This window comes from Rhincodon typus, chromosome 1 (genome assembly GCF_021869965.1).
Source record: "Rhincodon typus isolate 14 chromosome 1, sRhiTyp1.1, whole genome shotgun sequence".
Classification (NCBI taxonomy): Eukaryota; Metazoa; Chordata; class Chondrichthyes; order Orectolobiformes; family Rhincodontidae; genus Rhincodon; species Rhincodon typus.
Genome location: NC_063332.1, coordinates 79661830 through 79681328, shown reverse-complemented (window position 1 = coordinate 79681328; position 19499 = coordinate 79661830). Strand labels below are relative to the sequence as shown.

Sequence of the window (19499 nt, the reverse complement as noted above, 5' to 3'; positions counted from 1 at the left end):
TCAAAACTTCTTGGAAAACAACTTAAGGAGTTCCAAATGTGTGACACCATGTTCCTACATTTTTAATCACTTAAATGAAATATCAGATTGCAATGTGAAATGGCAAGTAACATTCACACTACACAAGTGCCAGACAATGACTATCTCAAACATGCGAGAATCTAACCATTGTCACGTTACATTCAAGAGTACTTTAATCACTAAAACCCCACAATCATCACGCAGCATGTATCACTATACTATAGTTTTGATAGATTGGATAAAGCGAGAATGTTTCTTTTTGTGGGGAAGAAAGTAACTACAGGTCATTAATGTAAGGTAATGACAAAGACATACAAAAGGGAATTTAAAAAAATCTCTGTCCTAAAAGAGTGGTAAGAATGTGGATCTTGCTACCACTGGGAGTGATTGCAGTGAATAAATGGGTTGAAGGAAAGTTGGAAAAGTGTATAAGGACAAAAAGGAAAACAGATAGTTATGATGGTAAATTTAGACGAGGAAAGATAGGAGGAAGCTTGAATGGAGCATGCACACTGCCATTAACTGGTTGGGCTGAAGTCCTATATAATCTTCTATCATCTCTTAAATTAGTTACTGATTTACTTTACATTCAGGCTAAGGCATCTATAATCAAATTATCTTTACCAGCAATGTGAACAATCTTGACATTGATTAGTTGCATCAATAGACTCCATCTCAAAAGTCTTGTATTTCTCCTTTTAAACCTTTCAATTATGATCAATATATATTCAAGTTTTATTTCAACATGACAGAGACTTCAAATCATTGAGCAGCCTGCAATAATCCCAAAGTTTCCTTTTACACAGTAGAGTACTTCCTCTGACTTTGGTTGAACTCCTTGGAAAAGTAACCCATTAGCTTCTCTACTCCTAACTCCTCATCTTACAATATGACCGCACTTAATTCAAATCACAAGCATCGGTTGCCATTTTAACAGGTTTGGTGAAGTCAGGAGTGGCCAACACTGATTGATTTATTAGGATTGCTCTCAGCTGTTCAAAAGCTGCTTGATCTGCTTACCATTTTATGTTTTTGTTAAATTTGCTAAAAGGTCCAGTTATCCTGTTGAAGTTAGGCACAAATTTCCTATGAAACCATACATTCCTAAAATGTTCACGATATTGCATTTAGTTTCAAGAAGACAGAATTCTATGAGATCTTTCACTTTCAGTGTTCTTGGCAAACTTGCCCTTGTCTACAATTTAACGCCTCAAGATATGAGAAACAGAAGTAAGCTACTCGGCTCACCGAGACTGCTTTGTCATTCAGTGTGATCATGGCTGATCTGATAATCCTCAACTCCACTTTCCTTCCTATACCCCATAACCCCTGTTTTACTTACTGATTAAAAGTCTGTGTATTTCACCATTCAATATATTTAACAATCCAGCCTCTACAGGCCTCTGTGGTAGAGAATTCCACAGATTAAGTACTCACTGAGAGAAGAAACTCTTCCTCATCTTTGCCTTAAATGGGTGATCCTTTACTCTGAGATTATGCCTTCTAGTTCTAGATGTTCCCACACAGGAAAAATCAACCTCTCAGCATTAATCCTGTCAAATCTCCTAAGTTTCTTCCATGTTTAAATAAGGACACCTCTCATTCTTCTAAACTCCATTAAGTACAGGTCCAATATACTTAACCTTTCCTCATATGAAAATGCCTTCATCAACCTAGGAAGCCTTCTCTGGACTGGCTCCAATGCCAGTATATCTTTCCTTAGATAAGGGGACCAAACTATTCACAGTATTTTCGGTCTGGTTTAACTAGAATAACAAAGGCATTCACCAGAGGCCAAAATAATACAACAAGAAGTTAGAATAGCTGAAATTTTCATTAAATATGAGGTTAATTCAAAGAAAGTATTTGGCATGTCTTTATAAACTGAGGCTCAGAAAGCAGGTACTAACTTATTTGCACCCCGTATAGCTTTTATTAAAAAAAAATCATAATCCCTAAAAACCTCCTCTGACAGTGAAACATAAATTTCTTGTGCTTCACCTGTCAACTTGCACTGCATGTATAATGTCCAGTTTTTCTTTGGCTAATTCATTTCTCTTGCTATTTTCTCAAATATATCTCTATATCCTTTTCCTCAATTATATAGGTAGGGCCCGTACAACAAACATTTAATTATTGGACTTTGCATCACAGCTAGAATTTTCCTCATCAGAGCCTACATCAGCGTCTGACAGCTCTTTTTAAGCAATAGCATTTTCCATGGTTATATTCGTATTCTCTCCTTTTCTTTTTTTTCCCTTTTCAATTCTAATTTTAGATTTCTTATTTCCATTTCATTTCCAGCCCCCTTTTTTTCCTCATGTTCAAACTACTGTAACTTAATACGAACTGATTACAATATCTCATTGTTTGGAGTATCTAATCTATATTATATCTCTATTAAACTCAAATGCTGTGTTAGTGCTTCAGTCATTTTCTGGCACTTAGCCTGTAATTCCACTTCTCATTTGCTGGCAAATTCAATCAACCTGGCTTTTGGAATCGCTTCTAAATTTGTCAGGGTCATCTATTCTAACTGCAGCAAAGCTTTAGTAGTTTCTTGTACCACCTTATTTTCAATTATATACCCTGGTGTTTCCTTTTATCCATTGATCGCTTATCAACTCACACTCAATGTTACGTTGCCTTTTCTCCATGTGGAGCCCCGAACTTGGCCATGACTCATTGGCGTAGTTTGCTGGAAATCAAGCCCCACAACTCCCAGAGTTGTAAAAAATGTGAAAAGATTTAATTAAACTATCCAAAGTCCCCAGTTTACCTTATTGACAAATTCAGGTAAAATGTAATCACTCACTAGGTTTCCATACTGAACCAAAAAAATTATTCTAAACAAATTTTCTTTAACTAATGGAATTTAGGAAATATTAATTGTTAACATATAACTCTGTAACTTAAACTCCATCTCTTCTTAAATTCCGCCCCCAACATCCTTCATAAACAGACACACAAAGACAGACATGTCACAGAAAGTGCTGAAAAAGGAAAATATTCAGGGAAACACCAATCTGGACTACATGAGTTGATTAATGGTTTCTTTCAATTTCTTCTAATTGCTTTTGATTCTTTACCATTGACACAAAGTTGTCTGCACACTGATGCTCTTTCATTTACTAGTTGAGAATTTGTCTTAGAAGGTGGTTTATTCCTCCTCCAGCAGGGAATTTTCACAGAAACGTGAGTAGAAGACAGCTATCTATTACTGAAGACCTTCTGGTAGCTCTACACAGGAGAGAAAGCCACACAGAGAGATTTTTTGATGGTCTGTCTTTTCAGACAAGGTCTTTTCTGCTGTACTAGTCCCACACAAGCCATGGTCACCAGCTAATCAGGATCTTGTTACCAAGAAATTGCCCCTCTGTGGTGTGTACTTTTGCTCTCAGTGTGTACTAGGAAAATGCAACATTACAAACAACACACATTGTGTTCCAATAAACATCAACGTGATTCCCTGTTGGTACAGTAATTTTCTTCCACATCATTGGATTATATCAGATATATTGTACAGAAACAAGGTGTGTGGCTCAAACAATCTATGTTAGCATTTATAGTCCCCTTGCACGCCTCCTATCTTTCTTAATCTAAGTTTCCCTTGTAACTGTAACAAGATGAGGTCTACACTTTTATTAGTAAATGCTAAAAAGTTTCATTAAATATAACTGTACACCAGGGATGATGAGGAAAGACATCTTCCGAACCCTATAAACTCAAGTTCCAATTCTAACTTTGCCACTATGACATAGCTCATTATTTGCATGGTTGGTAGCTATTAGAGTAAAGGTATAGAGTCAGAAATCACATGACACCAGGATATAGTCCAACAGGTTTATTTGAAATCGCAAGCTTTTGGAGCACTACTCCGGTGACAAAGGAGCAGCGCCTTGAAAGCTTGTGATTTCAAATAAACCTGTTGGACTATAACCTGATTCGTGTGACTTCTGACTTTGTCCATCCTAGTCCAGTACTGGCACCTTCACATCATAGAGCAAAACTATAGTTAACCCCTTACCTCACATCTATTCCCATCTTCTCTCCTTGTCAAGTTTCCCTGTAAACACGTGATTGTTCTGCTTATTTATATATTTCTAAACTCATCTTAAAATTACATTGCTTGTCATTTCAACAATAGGAATTGAACTTCTGAATTTAAGTTATGAACAATAAATTAGAAATATTAGATGTGCAAACATTACTCTCTGTGGCACTATCTTTAGGACAATTTGATCCTGTTTAAGGACTTGAACCAGTTCTTCTATTTTTTGTCTATTTTTAGGCATTACCATAAATCCTCACTATTTAAGTATAAGCAACAACTTTCCATACAGCATTTTGTTAGAATTTATTTGTTGTTTATCTAAGATGTCATTGTGTTTGAAACGTCAAAGTGATTTTTTTTCTTTCTATCTACGATTTGCAATCTTCACCAATCCATTTCCTAAGATGCAGGCCGTCGGGTCCAGCTGACTTTCAGGCTTTTATCCCAGCAGCTTTCCAGTACCTTTTTCTCGAGTTGATGTTGTTTTAAATTCCTGTCTTCCCTCTTGTCCCTTGCTTTTCTACTATTCTTGGTATAGATATCAGGGATTGGACTCTTAAAGACTGTGACCATTGCCATGGCGAGGCTTTCAAACTAACAAGAGGGGTAAGGTTCCGATGAAGGGAGATTTAGGAGTTCAAACAGAAAATTTTCCATGCAGGTAAATACAAGCATAGTGGAACAAAAAGTGACAACAGAGATTTGAAGAATAAAAGTGTATCAACGTGCAAGGTTCTTGTTAAGAGTAGTAGAATAAATTAAAATGTTATGGCTGAAGTATATTAAGGAGGGGAAGAAAAGCTTGTTGGTAGAAAGTGGAAATGCCTAGTGGCTCTTGAACACTCTTTCAGTTCAAGAACAAAGACGGGAATATTTTGGTGGTAGACTTACTTATATTGTTTTATCCTGAAGTATCTAATTTTTCCCTGGACGGGTTACACTTTTAATGCCCAATGATACCTTTCGCAGGTGATAGCTCTCCCCGTTTGAACCTTCCCATTGAGCGCTGACAATCGAGAGTTTCAAATCCGGAGAGAAAAGGAGAAGCATCTGAGCCTGTACCCTCATCCGACATCCAGAAACGTCGAGCTGGGAGCCGCAGCCTGGTCGGGAGTCGGGCTGAGCGGAGGAGGGGCTTGTTCTGCCACTTGGCTGTTCCCTGGATTCTTGTCGCTCGAGACCGAGTTGACGGATGGATAGCCCAACGGCTGAGCGCGCGGCCACGCTGCCGTTATTGACCAAGCTGGCGGCAGAGGAGTGCCCCCGGGTAAGCTCAGGGGCCTGGGGAGCCTTCTCCCTCCATCTAATCCTCTTGTTCGTCAACGATAGCGGCCGCGGGTGGAGCCTCGGTGTTTCCTAGCAGAGTTCCCGCTCGCCCTTGCCCCTTTCACGGACCGACGGGTTGCCCAAGAATGCCGATGTTTTGTACATCATCCAGCCGTCGCTCGGTTTCGCTTTCCCCTTTTGGTCTGGATTCTCCGCTTTTCTGGTCTCTCTTTACTGTGTGTTTCTTATTTTGTAAGATTTGAGGTTTCTCCGCCAGTCGCAGGTCTCTCAGAAAATGGCAGGGACTCCCCAACAATGGGTTAGTTCGTTTCATTGATGAAAGCGAGGTGTTTTAAAATTTAGGTGCCTAAAAGGTGGTCGTTGATTACTTTTTAAACAGCAATAAAAACAGACAAAACTGGAAATATTCATTCAGGCAGTAAGAGAAACACAAGATTTTCTCAGTCGTTTTTCAAGCTTGTCGTTAGGGGTAGGCAGGAGTATGGATTTGAAGTTGCAACTAGATCAGCTGTGGGATTATTAAGTGATCGAACAAGCTCCAGAGCCTGAATGGCCTAGTTCTGATTTTTGTATGTTTATATGGTCGTCTATATGCACATGCAGACTAAATCAAGCGTTCGGAACCTCCGTCGCGCCCATGAAAGAGCTTTAACTTTGGTTCCGGTGTTATGATCCCAGGTGGTGGTATTGGATCAGTAAGATGCTAAACTGAAATCTGGCTTTACTGATCGAATGCTTTTTTTTCAATTGTACTTGGTTTTTAATTGGAACAAAAGTAGACAATGATGTAGATTTGAATTCAACAATAAAACAAGTTTATTAAGCAAAAGAAAATATAAAAAAGAATGAACCAAGGTAACCTGATTTGAAAGATTTCAGTACACAATTAAAATGGAACACTCCATCCATCCCAACAAAATTATGTTGCAGTGCTGAATTGCCATCTTTTTTTGTTTCAAAAGACAATTTTTAGCTTCTTAAAACAGTCTTTGATTAATTATCTTAATAATCAACAATTTTTTTCCAGAAATTTAGCATTGCTTGAAATGAATACTAATTATGCGTGTGAATTCTCTTCTTTGTTCTATCTGTTGCCTTCAATTACAACTTCTTGACAGTCTGGTAGCTGCTTCCTTGAGTGTTTAAGCTTCGACTTTCTCCATATCATAAACCCCTTCAGGGTTGTAAGTAAACACTTCTGGTCTGGAAATTTCAACCTAAATACTTACACTTAGGTAACATCGAACTGTACTGCCCTGGAGCGGGTCCTTTGGTCCACAATGTTGTGCCAAACACGATGCCAAATTAAACTAATCCTTTCTGCCTGCCCTTGGTCCGTATCCCTCCATTCCTTACATATTCATGTGCTTATCTAAAAGTTCCTTAAATGCCCTTATCGTATCTGTCCCCACCACCATCCCTGTCAGTGCGTTCTAGACTCCTGCCACACTCTGTGTTTAAAAAAACTTGCCCCTCACATCTCCTTTTGAGCTTGCAGCCTCTCACTTAAATGCTTGCCCCGTAGTATTAGACATTTCGACTCTGGGGGGAAAAAGATTCTGACTATCAACCCTATCTCTGCATCTCATAATTTTGTAGAATTCTATTAAGTTTCCCCTCAGCCTCCGGCACTCTAGAGAAAACAACCCAAATTTTTATAGCCTCTCCTTATAGCTCATAACCTCTAATCCAGGCAGCATCCTGGTAAATAAAAACCAAAAGAACTGCGGATGCTGTAAATCAGAAATGAAAACAAAGTTGCTGGAAAAGCTCAGCAGGTCTGGCAGCATCTATGGAGGAGAAAACAGAGTTAACGTTTCGGGTCCAGTGATCCTTCCTCAGAACTGATGGTATGGCCAAACTCAGCATCCTGGTAAAGCTTTTCTGCACCCTCTGCAAAGCTTCCACATTCTTCCTGTAATGAGGTGACCAGAATTGAATGTAATACTCCTAAGTACGGCCTAATCAAAGGGTCATAAACCCATTGATTGTTAACTCTGCATTCTCAATACATCGGGGAGGCGATGGCCTAGTGGTATTATTAGTGGACTGTTAATCCAGAGACCCAGGTAACATTCTGGGACCTAGGTTCGAATCTCGCCACGGCAGATGGTGGAATTTGAATTCAATACATATCTGGAATTAAGAATCTAATGAATCCATTGTTGATTGTTGGAAAAACCCATCTGTTTCACATAGGGAAGGAAACTGCCATCCTTACCTGGTCTGGCCTACATGTGACTCCAGACCACATGAATGTGGTTGACTCTTAACTGCCCGATGAGCAATAAATGCTGTCTAGCCGGCAATGCCCTCATCCCATGAAGGAATAAAGAAAAAAAAATTATTAGTTTCCTTTCCAAGCAATGCTAAACTCATGGAAACATTTGTTGATTTATTAAGGGAATCTAACCTAAGTTTTAATAAGCTGCAAAATTGTCTTGTGAAGCAAAAACAATTTGAGTTAACTTCCAAATTGTTCTTGTAAGTTAGTAAAACCTATTTTTAACTTTTTGGAAGCAAGTCCTTGTTCCAGGAGAAGTGTTTCAGACATCCAATTTCAAACAGGACTTCTGTGAATTGAAACCTAAAGGTTTCCAAGCTGAGTGCTCCCCTAAAAAAAAAATCAATCCCTGATCCTTCTAATGGAAAGTGAACAAATTCCCATTAACACTCCAGGAGTTAGCCTTCTTATACTGTTTTTTAAAAAATGGTTTCAGAAATACTGAGAAGTTAAATTATTAATCCCTCCTCTACTCCCAAACTAAAGCCCACATGCCACTACTTCAAAATTCAGACTCTAACTGATATTAAAAGATATAAATATTTCACCTTGCATGACACAAAGCCCATTGATCTTTAAGTCAGCTTTCTCAATACATATAATCACTACTTATTTCAAGCAATGCTAAACTCACGGAAAAAAGATGTTGGTTATTAAGAGAATATAATCAAGGACTGCTTTAATAAGCTGAAAAATTGTCTTGTGAAGCAAAACAACTACAGTTAAGTCCCAAATTGTTCTTGTAAGTTAGTAAAGCCTATTTCTACTTCAAGTGCGGAAATTTTATTATGCCACAGATGTAAAATTTTTCAGTTTTATACAAATTTGGGTGAGTTAAAATATTTTTCAGAATTTTCTTTTCCCAAGAATGAAGCTTAGGCCTCATCAACACGTTTTATACTACAGTTGGTTCTGATATAACATGATAGTTCCATTCTCATGCGATCTCGCATTATAAGAAAATCGCACAATAACTGTGAAATTTAAAGTGATGGGGATGGAATCACGTTACAGCCAATACAGGTAAGGAAAGTTCGTGTTCTACAAATAGCGTTCTATAATTCTTCAATTGCATTAAAACCAATTTGCGTTGATGAAACATGCGTTATATCAGAACAGACTGTACTGTTCACAATGTTATGTTAAATAAATCAACCCCCAACACGTGACTAACAGATTATTTAAAGCAGTAAAACACATTCAAAGCTATAAAGCAAACATTACAGCAAACCAACTGATTACTGAATGTGTAGTTTGTAGACACAAAGCAAACCAACTGTCAGGCAGAGTTAGAACATTTTATACATATAGCACATGGATGCTTCAAGGTGGACTTTCTTAAACTCAAAGTATACATTCAACAACACAAGTCCCTTCAGCATCACGACTTAATCCATACCTTTAATTCCATTTACCTGCATTTATCCCCTTTAAACTGTAGTCCTACCCAAGAATAATCAATCGCATTTAGTCTTGAAAATTAATCTTAACCCAAAATCCGCAATCACTAGAACAAGCAAGTTACAGATTTTCACAGTTTGTTTTGTGAAGTGCTTCCTGATTTCGCTTGTACTCAGTTTGGATTTTAAGATCATCTCTTCATGTTTTGGATTTCTCCCATTTGAAGGGAATTGTTTCTAATAAAATTTATTTTATAATTTAAGCACCTTGATCACCCATCAACTTTGTAAACTGAATGGATTTGAGCCAGGCAATTTCTAGATATTGTACAGAGAAGCATTGAGTATAAAAGTAAGGAAGTGACATTAAATGTACAGATTTGAATTAGATTAGACTACAGTTTAGCATATTGTATGCAATTCTGGGTATCTATTAGGAAAGAATTAGTAAAAGTCATCAAAAGTGAAACTTTTAACTGCACTTAATCTGACAGTGAGAAGAAATATTTAAAAAGTTGGCTAATTGAGGTTTTGCATTTTATGAAATATTGTACAGGATAAAGCATGAAAGACATTCTTCTAGCTAGCACAGAGGAACCAACAAGTATAGGCTGAGGGTATCTGTAGTTAGATATTTTTCCACATAATTCTCCTCAAGCTTCGCGACAAATGCCTTTTCATGCAGGTAATATGTAATTTGAATACAATTGAATAGGCAACAGATTTGTCTTTGTATTTGAGGCTTTCTTTTTTTCTCTCTTTTTCTGTAGTTTATTCACAGAGTAATTGATGGTATTTGTGGACGTGCACTTCCACGATTCCGCGATTATGGAAACATTTGGAGTCTGATAGAATGGATGGAGGTCCTAGAGGAAGCCACAGCATTTGTGAAACATGCCAGTGGAAAGCATTTACCAGATGAAGAGGTTGGTTAGTTTTAGAATTTATTGAATTTTAATGCTTTTGGTCAAAATCTACTCAATATTTTTTAGAATAGAGTGCAACAATTTTAATAAATACTGGAATTAGTATTACAGGTGTTTCTTCTATAACACGTGTTTCTTTAACACAACTTGGCTGTAACACAATAGATGAATAGTGGACAGTGTTTGGATAATGCAAACTTTCTACTGTACAATATAGTGATTTTTCTGTAGCAATTTCTCTATAACATAATTTTCTATTACTCTTTTCTATAGCGTGAGGTCGCACGAGAACGCAACTATCATGTTATAGGAGAACTACCTGTACAGAACTTGAGTATTTTAGAGAAAGACACATTTTGTCAATGCTTTTTGTCTTGTACTCATTGGTATTCACTGGAATTGTCCTAATGTAAAGGGAGAATACATTTTATACTATATGAGGGTAGTGCTGTTTGACAAGTGAATTCTGCCAGAGGCATTGCTGCGGAGAATGCACAAGTTAAATGATGACTGAAAGTTAACTGCCAGTACTAAATAAGTACAGCTGCAAAAACACTCGAGCAGTTTGGCACAATCTAGAGTGGAACTGTCTGCTTAATTGGCAACCCCAGTCACTACCCCAAGTGTTCACTCCCTCCACCACTGATCCTGCACACTGTTAGCAGTGTTTTATCTACAAGATGCAATCCAGCAACTCACCAAGGCTCCTTTGACAGCATCTTCCAACATTGCAACTTCTACCACCTAGAAAGACCACAATAGCCGGCAAAGGGAACATCACCAACTGCAAGTTCCCCTTCAAGCCACACACCATCGTAACTTGAAACAATATTGTAATTGCCTCTCTATCATGGAGTCAAGATACTGGAATTCTCTTTCTAATGACACTGTAGGTGTATCTATACTGCATGGACTGCACCAGTTCAAGATGGCTAGCTATGACCTTCTGAAGGGCAATTTGGTATGGTCATTAAATGCTGATCTAGCCAGTGATGACCACATCCTGTGAACAAATGTTCTTAACAAAGCAGTAATAGGATAAATATCTAGGAAAATTACTCATGTAATCAAACAGTAATTGAGCAATTGGTAGGTTTATGTAAATTCTGTTTATTTCGATGAGTAAGAGTTGCTTTGTCTATGTTGAACTGTTTTGATGTCAAAGGAAAGCTGTTCCAATCCTTATGAAAACTGTTGATTAAATGGCAGCCCATAACTTTTCAGGTGGTACACTACCTGCAAGGATGGAATACACAAAGCCGGAGAGAGATGCACAAATGGAAGCAGTTTGGCCGAACAAGGTTGTGCCAGATCATTAAGGGAAAAACCTTGAACTAATCATACTCACTTGCTCTTTTCTCCCTCCTAAAACATTTTTCAAAACTTAAAGGTATTGGGTAATTCAGATTTCTTGGGCATAAAAACAGTTTTGAATTTACAGGAACCTCATGAATCTCAATTTTCACATTCAGCAGACATGAAAGTTACTTTTAGGCACTGAGTCACATCAAGCTTGTCTTACATCTGGTAGATCTTTAATGGAATCTGTGTGTTTATAGGTGTTACTAAAGTAATTAAAATTATTGAAACCAACGTATGCACATACTAAAAATGTTTGTATTTGAAAGAAATACTATGGACAAAAACCCTATTTTACACAATAAAATAGACTGGACTTTTATTTTGTGTTAGATTCTTCAGCTGTTGGATGGATTGAGTGTACCTCATCAAGAAGCAGTACTCAACTGTTTAAAAACAAGAAAGGAGGAGCTCCAGTCAGCTTTAATTGAGAAAACAAATGCTGTGTCATCTGCTTATCTACAGGATTTTGATTGGCAGCTGAAGGTATAGGGGTTTATGTACTGTCAACATTTTAAACCTAAGATTTCTCCACCATCAGTCACCACAATGTATACTTCAAATTACATTCGTTACAGGAAATCTAAATTTCAATCCAGTGTTTAATTGCTTCCCTAACCAGAATTGTAAACAATATTCCCTAACTCTGCATTATCCTTTTTTGCGTTCTAGGATCTTTAGCAGGATTAATCGCAACATCACTTCCGATGTTATTTCTCTGAAGTTAAAGATTTGGATTTATTCAACATTTTTCTTAATAACAAACCATTGCAGTACTTTTTGGAGTGTAGTCAATGTTGCAGTGTTCAAAATGCCTCAAACTGTTTCCTCAAACAAACAACAATTAAATAACCAAATAACTTGTTTTGCACATTCTTTAAGGAAGAGCATTTCGCTAGAGCACCATGCACACTCCTTTGCTGTTCTTGGAGGAATGCTCTAGGACTTTTTACATTCACCTGAGAGGATAATTGAGCCCTGATCTCTTCTATATGTCACCTCCAAAAATACAACAATCCATTATTATGGCACTGAAATGTCATCCTAGATTTTTAACAGATGTTTCTGTTCAGGGATTTGAACTTCCCACTTTTTGACATGGAGGCAAGTGTGCTGTCCTCCCCTTTTTATTGAGTCTTCATTTATTTGATCATAAGGCAGGGTTTTGCTTCAGAACTGTATTTCCAAAGTCTCTAAGAATCTAGCGTCAGCTCTGTTCTTTCCCAATTGCCTATTGTGGTGTCATCCTCTTATATGGAATACTTCCAAATGTGTGTTGCAAGGTGCAGTACTTGTGCAACTCCTCAAAATGTTAAATAGAAACAGAAAGTGCTGGAGTAATTCACCATATCTGCCAGCATTGATGTTGAGAGAAGGAGAGTTAAAGTTTCGAGTCCAAGATAACTGTTGTAGTCTAGAGGCCCAGACTAAAGATCTGGGGACATGGGTTCAAATCCTAGCATGGCAGTTGGTGAAATTTAATCTTGATGAGTAAAATCTGGAATTGAAAGCTTGTCAGAGTAATGGTGATCTTGAAACTACAGTCATTTGTTGTAAAAGCTCAAGTGGTTCTAATGTCCTTTTTAGCGAAGGAAGTCTACTGTCCCTGCCCAGGTCTGGGCTACTTGTGACTCTCAACCCATGACCATGTGGTTGACTCTAAACTGTGATCTGAAATGGCCAAACAAGCTGCTCAGTTCAAGGGCAGTTTGGGATAAGCAACAAATGCTGGCCTGATTCGCAATGCCCACATTCCATGAGAGAATTTTTTTCAAAATCTTAAGCAGCCTAATGGACTGTAATATGATTTTTTTTTTAAAAAAGTAAAATTCCTTTTGTAGCCAGCTTTGGGGTACTTCAATACTCGCTTAAGGCTGATTGCTTTATTAATGTAAGAAGTAAAACCGGGAGGTGATGGCCTAGTAATATTATCACTGGACGGTTAATCCAGAGACCCAGACAATGTTCAGGGGACCTGGGTTCGAATCCTGCCACGGCAGATGGGGGAATTTGAATTCAATAAACGTCTGGAATTAAGAATCTAATGATGACTGTGAATCCATTGTCGATTGTTGGAAAAACCCATCTGGTTCACTAATGTCCTTCAGGGAAGGAAACTGCCATCCTTACCTGGTCTGGCCTACATGTGATTCCAGACCCACAGCAATGTGGTTGACCCTGAACTGCTTTCTGGGCAATTAGGGATGGGTAATAAATGCTGGCCTGGCCAGTGACGCCCACATCCCATGAACGAATAAAGAAAAGAAATGCTAGACATTTCCATTTTTTACACTAGTCACCTATATTGAGCTAGCTTATGATTTTTGTTTAAATTTCACAAGGAATTGTGATCTTTAGACTGCTGGACCCAATTAATTATACTGAAACAGTGCAAGTTCTATGCAAATTGTATGAAATGTTTTGGATATTTAAATAGGAAGATGAATATAAGTAGTGAAAAAGGTGATCAATTTTTTTTCCCCCGAGTTCGAACTATATTTTAATACTATCTACTGAACAAAACCAAAGTGAAGATTCAAACTTTAAATTTATAGGCTTCACTTGCTTTTATTATTATAGTTGCCTCTATCAAGTGATAAGATTGCCTTTCTTCAAACACCACTGCTAAATCTTGACCTTGATGTGAAAGAAAATGGAGTGCTGAAGCCAGTTTCCATTGAGATGGACAAAGAAGAACTGCAAACCCTCATTCACTCTCTGGAAGCAGCAAATAAGGTAATTTTTATATTATTGTATCTGTATGCAAGATTTGATATTTCACTCAAGACAGCTCAGGAATCGCTGAAGAGGACTTCAAAGATTACACACAGTGAGGATAGATGTGGTAGAGAGACCGAAGCAGTATCTATTTTAGAAGTACTACGCACAGATTCTGTGGAGGGGACTCTGTCAGAAATAGAGGATAGTTGGATGACTATGTACTGTTAAAATTCATCTGGGTAATTAATAGACGACTAAGTTGGAATCAGAACTCAAGTTTCAGGAAACTGAGAAAGTGGAATAGTTGGTGGCTGTGTATTAAGGGAAACCCATGAGGGGCTAGGTAAAATCATGTGAGCATTAACTTTAGTAAATCTGAGAGTGAGAATTAAAAAGTTAATAAGCAGTTTTTGCTAGGAGCAGTTGAAAAGACTTAGAATTCTGGGGCAGGGAACTGGGGGAAAGATCCAAGAGTAGGACTGGCTTAGTGAAATTAGTTGTCAGTGAAGATCTGGAGTAGTCCTTGTGAATGAATATTGAGTGTAGGCCCAGGAAGGAGGAAAATCAACCAGAACAGAGTCACTCTTTGATGGAATGGCTGGAGAGAGTGAATTTTGAGGCTTAATTGGAAAAAGTGAAGAACTTTAATCCCTTTTAAAGCATAATGAGATTTGATGAACCACAATGTTATTAAAATATGGGGGAATTTGCTAAGAAATTCCTGAGTTCTGTCTTGATTCCATTAACAATTTGTGTGCTATGGGGTGGACTCTTTTGGACAAGATAGATCTTCCTACACATGGCCCTGTTCAGTGTGTACAACACTATTTATTTTGCACTCATTGCTACAAATGGGACCGAGGTGTACTTTAGCTTCACATTTCAATGATACTCTACTTTGGATGAGACATTAAACTAGTCCACCAGACAGTCTGCTAGAAAAGATCTTCTGGTACTATTCAACAATAAGTGCCATTATTCCTGGGTGTTGATGAAGATTTATTCCTCAGCCTACATAATTAAAATAGCTTAATTTTTAATTCATCTCATGGTTGTTTGTTGAAACTAGCTATGCACAAATTAATTTGCATTTCCATACATGATGACTACGCTTTAAATATTTCTTAGGCTACGAAGCACTTTACGAACATCCTGAGGTCACACATGACAATAAATCAGCGCAAGTTCTGCGTAGTTGAATGCCAATGTATGGAAATCAGAAAACAGGGATTCATTTTGCTTGTGAAGTATCCGTTTTAACAGAAGTTTATTTCAATGACAAATTAGCAATTTTGTTTTATTATCAGGAACAAACAAATTAAATTGGAGTATGCAAAAGTTTAAGCAGCACCCAACTAAGCAAAAGAACTGCCTGGTAAATTACATGTTTTTGTAGGAAGGGGTTAATGCAGTTGCTGAAATCAATGCATTTTAAATTAGGATTAAATAAAAAACACAAAAGATTTTCAACGACCTTGCTACTTGCACAGACTTCCCCAGTGGAGGGAAGAGATAGAGAAGCTTGTTATCTTGCAAACCTTGAAGGGCTTTTTTGAGGTTAGAGCCTTTTGTTGCCCATCCTTTGAAGGTTTATCTTTGATTTCAATTTAAGATGATTTAAATGCAGAATTATCTAGAGCATTTTTCAAACATCTACACTGAAAATTGAATAAAATCAATATTTATAGCTTAATAGGAGCTGGCTATAAAGGTGTATGTTTTGAATTGTTCCTAATTTTCTTGATTTTTGAGACTATTTGGAAATTGGAAGAAAGAGATCAGATATTTAATAACCATTTAGGGATATTCAGTCCACCAGAATCGGTTCAGTTGAAATTCAGATCCTTAATTTAAAAGATATAGAAAGTAAAATGCAGGAAACTTTGATTCCAACCAGAAATTTTCCATCATAAATTTTTATCTGTCCCCACACAGCCCAATTGCAATATATTACAACCCAAGTGAGGAAGGGTTAGTTGGCTGCTCTCCTCAACCTCCCTGTTTGGCTGCAGCAAAGACTTAAAGTCATTTTTATCATGTAGCTATACCTTTCTCCAATCAATGTGTAGTTAACTACTTTTACTGAAGAAGTAAGACGACAAAGAGGTTTTTTTTCTTGGGATCAGAATGTAATAAAAAGACAATAAAGTATGTGACCTCTGTGTAGAATCTTAGGTCCTCACCACTTGCACGTGCACACAATGCACCCAGATTCGAAATTAACCGTATAAAATCCCATACAAACCCAAGGTTAATAAAAATTCAGTTTGAATGTCCGTGAGGTGTCATTATTTTTTTAGCCTGAAATCGTAATGGTATGTTGATTTTTGTGGACTTTCAACAATAGAGAATATTGCAATTATTTTTTACGTTCTTGGTTTATTGATATTTCTTTCCAGTCCATGTGGTCACCAGGTTTTTCTTCAGGATTGGTAGATGGTGATCCTTCTCCAGCATGTTTCAGTTCTGCAGTAAAAAATCCATCTCCTATGCTTCTCCCAGAAACATCTGCTTGAAATTACAACTTGTTTGTGTATGCTGTCTGCAGTGTTCATTTTGTGTAGTTTGATAATTGTAGGCAATGCCACATTTAAATAACATTTAAAGATTCACATGGTGCAAATCAAAAAGGAAACTAAGATCTTTTTAACTGAGGAAGGGTCACTCGACTGAAAATGTTAACTCTGATTTCTCTCCACAGATGCTGCTAGACCTGCTGAGCTTTCCCAACAATTTCTGTTTTCGTTTCTGATTTACAGTATCCGCAGTTCTTTCAGTCTTTTATCTTTTTATACTGCCAGAGGAGGGGTTGGCTACATTGCTTTTGGATAAATTGTAAATTTCAGTTCATGTGGTCTTTTATGTAATCCATTTTGCTTTCATCCCACCTGGCCAACCTGTGTGATTGCTGTGGCTATTTTAAAACAGTGTTTTGAGAACCATTTTTAAAACCATCTCAATTCCCAAAAGTCCCAGGTATTAAATCAGCTGATGGCGTTCAAAGACATATAGTCCATATTTTACATCATCGTGACAACTATCACCAATTAGTTTCACTAATGCATTTCAGCTATCAATTCAAAGCTCACCTGCCAGTTCTTCCTGTTTATAGTAGACTTGAAGACACAATGTGACACAAAAACTCATGTTTGTAAAATCAAAAATAGCTAGTGTGTGTGTAATCTTCTCAAATAAGTGAAAATATGAATGTTCCTGAAAGTATGTAACATGTTAGTGTATTCTTAAGATGAGAACTGTTTTGACACACATTCAATTATAACTTGGCCTGAAGTTTACAATTTCTGTCTTGACAGGTTGTTCTACAAATAAAATGACTGGAGATAATCGGTGCCTTCTGTTTCTGTACAGTTTCCAAATGGAAACTGAGAACTACTTATAACTTTTGAGTTGATACTGAAGCAGTGAGTAATTGCATCATAAGGAGTTTGTGAATAAATAAAGTCAAGCCTGAAGCACAACAGAAACTTCAAACTCTTTTTAAAGTGTTTGATTAACTTCTGACACTCAACAGAGCTAAAGCTATTGGACTCGCACAGTATTTGATTTAATCACTAGCACCAGTATTTGAAATACACGGCACTGATTTTTTTTTTTGTTTTGAGTGATGACCTGCAAGTTCTTTACATGTTTATTACTTAACTCAAGAGCTTTATCTGAAGAATTTTTTTTTATTTCAAAGAATATGCTCTCCCTCACGATTGTTCATGTAAATCTTACAGCTCCATTTTCTGGAGAGGGAGAAACAATTGCAATTACTGTTTCATCTGTAATATTTTAATGCTTTGCCTAGTAACTTAATTTAAGTTTGCACAATTCTGTCAACTATTTGTAAATTGATTATCTTTTTGAGAAAAGGATAATTATATCAACAAGAAAATCATCTCGCAGTTCTATGTACACTTCTTGTAATTTTTTTTTAAACCTACTTAATTACATTTTTATATCTAATTATTGCATTCAGATTGCCAGATGACTTGTCCTTCAAACATACTGTTGCAGTTTGTAGACTTCAAAGTAACACTAATACCACAGCGCAGGGTGATGCAAATCGCCCCAGTCTGAGAAGTTGTGGCCTGTTGCTGGGCCTAGTCTGTTAGCAAGGTAGTTTGAAGAAAGTGGAACTTTATGAAGTCCGTGGCCACAAAGATATGTCTAAAAACCTGGTAATTCAAACCTTCAACATTCCTTTTGTAGTCTGAGGTAAAAAATGTTAAACAATCTGATTTTTTTTTCTGCACTTTTCTGTTAACTTGCTTGCTTGAAGGATTTTATTTTGGTGATCTGCTCTGCTGCAGCAGTTGCTGGTTCCCATGTTCAGTTCGCCAAAGGATTCCAAAGTTTCATCTTACTGAACTACTATGGTACAAGAATTCCAATGTTTATTTGTTTAGTTCATGAAACTTTGCTGAATCCAGACTACTGGAAACATTTACACAAGTTTCAGTTCAGTCAAGTGTGTGTGATCAAAAAGAAAAGGGGATCATGAAGAAATGTAAACAAGGGTGCTTGATAATTTAATCTTTTGGAATGAGAATATTTGGAGAATGTTGCTTCGATAATGTTCACGTCGAAAGTTGTCTATAATAAAAAGAGACTTGTGAACAAAATTCTAGCATTTAAATCAAAATTAGTTTTAATAACTCCATCTTTTGTCTAAAATCCCACACACTGATATCTAGTTTCAAGAATGAAATAGGAATAATAAATATTTGCAGTCAGTTGTGCCCCTCTATTTCAAGCTACAGCTATGATTTTATTTGATAACTTCCTTTCCTTCTGTGGGGGCAAAGGGGAAGCTTTTACTGTCTGGTCTATGCTCATCCTGCTTTTAAGTAGCTTGCCAAGACGTGCCAAAGAGGTTAGTATTTGATTTTTTTTTCTTTTTTTCCCCTACCTCCTAGCAGTCCAACTACACTTGGAAACTAGCTGAAGCTGGTTTTAAATCTGTGTCCCACCATTTTGTGACACTTTTTTTTTGAACAGCAGAGCTCCTTTGTTTACCTGCAATTAATTCATAGAATCCCTACTGTGCAGAAAGGATGCATTCTGCCCATCGAGTCTGTGCCAATCCTCCAAGAAGCATTCCAGGCAAACCCAGCCCACCCACCACACAACCCTATCCCCATAACCCTGTATTTACCGTGGCTAATCCACCTAACCTGCACATTCCTTGACACTGCAAACAATTTACCATGGCCAATCTCCCTAACTCGTACGTCTTTGGAAAGTGGGAGGAAACTGGAGCACCTGGTGAAAACCCGTGCAGATACAGGGAAAATGTATCCTTTTGACTGGACAAACAACACAAATAAAGCTCTAGTTCTGACAACCCATTAAAATCCAGACCCCCCAAAAAATCTGTAAAGTCTGTACTAAAGTCAAAACTCTATTCTTATATTAAAGTATTTTCATTGCTTTATCCTTCT

At 37.3% G+C, this 19499-nt stretch overlaps 1 protein-coding gene across 1 annotated transcript; it reads left to right on the top strand.

Moving 5' to 3' along the window:
• Positions 1 to 4940: 4940 nt before the first annotated feature.
• commd8 (COMM domain containing 8) lies at positions 4941 to 18680 on the top strand. Its single transcript, XM_020532862.2, has 5 exons — positions 4941 to 5342; positions 9817 to 9972; positions 11665 to 11817; positions 13912 to 14067; positions 17367 to 18680. Exons 1-5 carry the CDS (start codon positions 5268 to 5270, stop codon positions 17385 to 17387), a joined length of 561 nt encoding a protein of 186 aa, XP_020388451.1. The 5' UTR covers positions 4941 to 5267; the 3' UTR covers positions 17388 to 18680.
• Positions 18681 to 19499: the final 819 nt, after the last annotated feature.